Below are 6,174 nucleotides of genomic sequence, written 5' to 3'. Positions count from 1 at the left end.
GATTGGGTGTTAAATGAAATCATCGTTATGTGGAGCTCAAGGTTTGAGAGTAAGTATTTGAGTCAAGTGCCCCTTTGAAAGGTTAGTTGTTCTTACCTAATTGTTTATTATAGCATTTTACTTTAATGTACTTGATTATTATAACACTGCACTTGCATTTCATTTTATACAACATTATACCTAAAAAAACTCATCAAGACATTGTAATTTTAAAAATGAACCTACTATAGCATCATACTTTCAAATCTTTATCTTATTAGGACATTAAACTACAAAAAAATATATAGTGTAAAAAATAATTTGAATTTGGAGGATCTTGCTATTATGGGATATATATCTCAATGTATATTAATAAGAAGAAATGGTAGTAGGATGTCTTAATAAACAAATAAATGAAACTATGTTGCTATTTCCTGCAAATTAACTCAATTTTTTATTATCATGACAGTTATATGTTCCCTTTTTTCCATTAGTTGCAACTGTTAGTTTCTTTTGTTGTCTTATATGTCGCAGGTATGTGGCTGCAATTATGGAGTTTGACATCTACCAGATGGATTTGTTTGTCTTTTTATATATTTAATTTTTCGTTGATTAGGATGGACAAATTGGGTTTATTGCAAATTATGTTTGAATTGGATATTGTTAATTTTTGAAATTAATGACTAATCATGCTTTTGTTTTGACTCTTATATATATTTTGTTTGTTCATGAAATGTTTGTGTGTAGAAATTATTGTGTGTAGAAATTATTTATAGGCATGTTTTCTTTATAGAAAAGTGTAATTATTGTATTTAATTTATGAAATATATTTATTTAGAATGTCCTTTGGCAATAAGAAATCGTACTTTACAATATTTTATAAGGAGTACGGTTACATTGAAAAAGCAGTATTCTATGTGTTTCGTTAAAAGAATAAGGCTACTTTTTAAAAACCCTAAAACTGTATTTTATAATGATTATAGAGTACTGGTTTTGCAACCGTACCGTATTATTTAAAAAACCGTACATTATGATGATTGTAGAGTACGGTTTTGCAACCGTATTGTATTATCTAGAAAACCGTACTATATGATGATTATAGAGTACGATTTTACAACCATATTGTATTACATGTTCGAATATGAAACTCCCCTTATAGACTACGGCTATAAAACCGTATTCTATGTTTCATTTTAACAGTATTCTATTTGTTATTTTGTAGTAGTGCAATATTCTACAGACATGTTACCGCCAGAGCCAGCTCCACTACTGACAAAGCGTGTGATGTCGAACAAAGATCGTGAAGAAGGGCATAGACGTTTAGTACACGATTATTTTGCGGATAATTATGTCTACAAACCTAGCGATTTCAAAAGAAGGTTTTATTTGCGAAAAAATGTGTTTCAACGGATAACCAATTCATTGGAAAGCATGTATCGTAAATACACTTTTTAGATAAATGTTTTTTAAATAACATAAATATACTTTTTAGATAATTGTTTTTTAGATACAATAAGTACACATTTTTTACAAATTAATATATTTTTACGTATGAATTTTTCTAAATAAGGTATGATGCGAGAGGTAAACGAGGTTTTACAAGGTTGCAAAAATGTGTTGCAGCAATCAAGCTTATGGCTATGGAGGAGTCGCCCGATTCCATTGATGACTATATGAGAATGTCGGAGCCAATTGCACGAGAAAGTTTGTATTGATTGGCATAAGGTGTTATAGAAACCTTTGGTGACAAATGCTTGCGCAAACCTTCATTGAATGACATGCAACAACTATATGCGGCGCATGAAGAACGACATGGTTTTCCGGGTATGCTTGGAAGCATTGATTGCACAAAGTGGATATGTGGAAATTGTCCTGTGGCGTGGAAAGGTCAATACACAAGTGGTCATCTTGGATCGCATTCGTTGGTATTAGAGGCTATTGTGTCACAAGACTTATGGATATGGCATGCTTTATTTGGAGTTGCGGGTTCTAACAATGACATAAACGTTCTTGATCAATCAACAATATTTAAGGACCTTTTGATAGTAAAGGAACCAGATGCTCTTTTCACAGTGGATGGCCATGAGTATAAGTTCGGGTATTACCTCACGGATGAAATATATCCACCATATTCCACGTTTGCGAATGCTTTTCGACACCCGATAGAACAAAGAGACAAATTTTTCAAAAGAAGACAAAAAGGAGCACGTAAGGACGTGGAACGTGCTTTTAGAGTTCTTAAAACAAAATGACACATAATTGAACATATGACACGACCTTAAGAGTTGGACACTCTACGAGATATTATGTATGCTTGTATCATAATACATAACATGGTGACCGAAGATAAATGACGAAACATTGCAGAGTATTTGCCTACGGAACCAAGACACATTTAATTTCAACAAAGGACAGCAAAATACTTACTTGCAAGATCATATCTACGATGGTACTGAAGTTTAATTTAGGTCAAAAAAATGTAATTTTTCTCTTTTTTTTTGTTTTTAGGTTTTAAATGTTTTTGTCCTTTGTTGTATTTTTTTATGTTGTTTTTAATTTAGGATTTATTAAAATTTTAGTTTTACTTTTTAAATGTTATTTTTTAATTTTGGAATTAATTTATATGATAATTATAAATATTATGACATAAAAAAAAACAAATTGGAAATATAGAAATTAAAAACATCAAAAAAAAATTAAAAAATAAAATACAAAATAAGGGGTGTTATCACATATTATTTGGTGTTGTCCATTTTCATCTTGGTGTTATAACACCCATGTATGACTATGATGATGATGTGGCACCTTTTGGGTATGGTAACATGCAATAACATGTTGTTTACACCGAACAGCCTAAAAGTTCGATGCGGTTAGTATTTCAAAAAAGGATTGTTGTAGTGCTCTTAAAACAAAACACATGTTGCTTTCAATTAAATTTAAACCAAAGGACATGCTACTTCTTTTACTTTTCTTTATCACAAAATGTGGTAAAAAATGACTTTTATATATATATATATATATATATATATATATATATATATATATATATAGTATTTTGTCACGAAAATTTATCTTATAGTTATTTTAAGGTATGTTTATATAATATAAAAAATTATATGAAAAACAACTTGATTCTTCTAACACAAGCGAATAACGGTACCGATAAAAATTAGTTTTTACACCGGACTTAGAAATATAGCATAAAAGACGTTGTAAACATTAAATCATCTCCGACCCATTAAACTATATATAACATAAAAATAGTGTTTTTATCTGGTTTTTATAATTTAACAAAAATAATCATTATCTTTATTAAGTTTCTAAATAGTTGACGCATATCTTTGTTAGGATTTTAAAGGAGAATAAAGTATCTGAAATCGATAAATTGTTTGGATATTCATGAAGGATCATATGATCACTTCCAAATCCAATACTTGGACCCGAGTTGCACAAATTCTAGCAAGGTTGATATTTTACAACTTGCAGTGACAAGTTATAATATTATGTTCAATATTTTTAAAACCAGTTCGAACCGGGAACTGGGGACGAGTACGGTTGAACAAATCGGTTTTCTGTTTATTTTTGGACCGGACTGAAACATTTCGTTTCTTTAAAAATTAGTGTGATATATATGTTAAAAAAATTTGAAGTGATTTATTCGACTTGGATAGTTGGATTTCACTTACCCTATTAAGGTACATATCAAATAAAAAACAAGTTATAAAAGATGAAATTTGGCCACCATTTTCGACCGTCGCACTACCTGTCACTAGTTTTTTCATGTAACAAATTTAAATATAAGATTCAATCGGTTATAATTAAAATTTATCGCCTTATGTCTTTACGTCTCACTTAATACGTGACACAAGGAAAATGTACATATAACATAAAAAACTCGTTGAACAAGATGACATTTGGCCATCGTTTTCGACCGTGGCACGACTTGTCATGGGTTTTTTCACGTCACTATTTTCAATATATGATTTGAATCACTTAAAATGAAATCTCAGCACATTATGGCTCGCTTAATAACTGATCTGTTATAAAAAGAGGACAGTTGCCCACCGTTTTAGGTCGTCACACATATTACACTTTTTTTTATGTAAAACCGACGTGAATGTGTGAAGTCTGATGTGCAATGATGACTTGTTTTCGGCAAACTCTCATGAAAACAATCATGTGAATTAGTTTATGACCTATAGTGATGAGAAATATAAAAACGAGAAGGCCCAGTGTAACATCCCGATTTTCAGGTATGAGATTTATTCCTTAAAGCAAGTTTTTCCTTTGGAACTTGGCGTGTTGATAGCCTCAACACGGCGAGTTGGAGGGTTTTGGGCAGCGTATTTTTATGTACCAACACGGCTAGTTGGGCGAGGGAAACTCGGCGTGTTGGCGGCTGGATGAGAAATCCTGAATTTTAGGGTTTTGCACCCTATATAACCTCCTTAAGTCCCCATGGTTGATCTTTTATCAACCTCCAGACCCACATATCGGCCTTTGTGAGCCCTAATCATCCTTCCCTCTCATTTGGGATCTTGTGTGGTATTTTTTTGGAGCAAAAGAAGAAGAAGGTTGGAAGTAGGAAGCAAGGATCTAGCAAGCAAAGCTCTCATCTTCAGTTTGGCACTCTTCTGGACCTTTGTAAGTGTCCAAGATCCGATTTTTATTCCTCTATGTAGCTAGATCTTGAGTTTTGCCCATTTTTCTCCTTATTCTTGGATGTTGCAATGGGTGGATCTCATAAACTTTGCAACTTTATGAACCTCCCGGTCAAAGTGACCTTGTAGTGGCTTGGATCTGGTCTTTAGCCAAGTTTTGATTCCATGCATGGAGTTAGGTCATAATTTTCCTCTTTTTGACCCAATTTGGGTTCAAGACATGCATTAGACATTCATGTCTATGAAGCACCAACCATTGGGTTGATTTTGAGGCTAGAATCTCTTCTAGAATAGTTGGGTTTCAGATCTCAAGGATTTTGTGCTTCATGGTTAAGCCCTTGAGTCTTTAAGCTTTGTGGAGGGGTTTTTGAGCACTTGGAGTAGCCCAAAGGATAAAGTTGGAAACTTTATCCTTTTAGACAACATTTGAGTTTAGATCTAAGCCTTAGAGTCCCTGGAATCGAAGAAACAACTGAATGTGTTAAGCTAGGGAAAACTCGACGAGTTTTCCAGCCAACTCGACGTGTTGGCTAGGGTTTTCCCGACCATCTGATTTCTATAGGAACTCAACGAGTTTATTAGTACACTCGACGAGTTGGGTCAACATGGACTGTTGGCCTTGACCGATGACTTTAACTTTGACCATGGTTGACCAAGTCTTAATTTTAATGGTATTTGGGTATTTCAGGATTCTGATGGAATTAGTCACATGGTTGTTGTAGGCATTTGAGTCAGGAGCTGAGATTCGGAGTCGGACCTTATCAGTTATGTCAAGCTAGTGAGGTGATTTTTCCTCACTATACTTGCGGGTCGAAGGCACCAATGTCGGCCCAGTGAATTGATATCCTGCTATGCATGTTTCGTTATGTTGTAGTGATCTGTTAGATCGGTATCCTGGTAGATAGGATGATGCTATGCTTAGTGATCTGTAAGACCTGTCTGTTTGTTGTTGGCTAGTAATAGTATACTTACCTGTATTATGTGTACATGATTGGTTGGTGGTTGAGGCTTCACTACTTTGTGCGTAAGCCAACAGGCCAGGGCATTCCAACCCGATGGTTGAGGGCCTAGGGTATTCCATCCCGAGGGTGATTGGACACATAGTATGTTGGCATTCCAACCTGATGGTTGAGGGGCCTTGGGTATTCCAACCCGATGGTTGATTGGACCCATAGTATGTTGGCATTCCAATGTGACATCCCCAAATTCACGGTCATTTTAAAAATTTTATTTATGCTTATTTTAAAATCAGAGTAACCTTTTAAAGAAAAGTGTTGCGGAATTTGTTCCCAGAAAAATGATAAATATGTTATCAAAGCATTTCCTAAGAAATGTATTTTATTCATTTTAAAACTTTGGGATGTCATCGTCAATACAGAAACATAAGCATAAACAGACCTTACATTCATTTACACTAGTGATCTACATCTCCTTAATCTCTCGGTGTAATGTAGCTTCATATCGACACATGTGATACAAATAAACTGAGTGGGTCAGGTTGGGAAACCTGGTGAGCATATAGGGTTTTCAACCC

The 6,174-nt window shown here is 33.9% G+C and overlaps 1 protein-coding gene across 1 annotated transcript; it reads left to right on the top strand.

The window, feature by feature from the left end:
- Positions 1–1,757: 1,757 nt before the first annotated feature.
- On the top strand, positions 1,758–2,231 carry LOC145164907 (uncharacterized). The gene has a single exon (XM_079083564.1). The coding sequence runs from the start codon at positions 1,758–1,760 to the stop codon at positions 2,229–2,231; it is 474 nt and encodes a 157-aa protein (XP_078939690.1).
- The last annotated feature ends 3,943 nt before the right edge of the window (positions 2,232–6,174 follow it).

Source organism: Lactuca virosa, chromosome 3 (assembly GCF_052849685.1).
Source record: "Lactuca virosa cultivar CGN04683 chromosome 3, Lactuca_virosa_CGN04683_v6, whole genome shotgun sequence".
Classification (NCBI taxonomy): Eukaryota; Viridiplantae; Streptophyta; class Magnoliopsida; order Asterales; family Asteraceae; genus Lactuca; species Lactuca virosa.
Note: the sequence above shows the minus strand (reverse complement) of the source record. Positions and strands in the feature narration are given on the sequence as shown.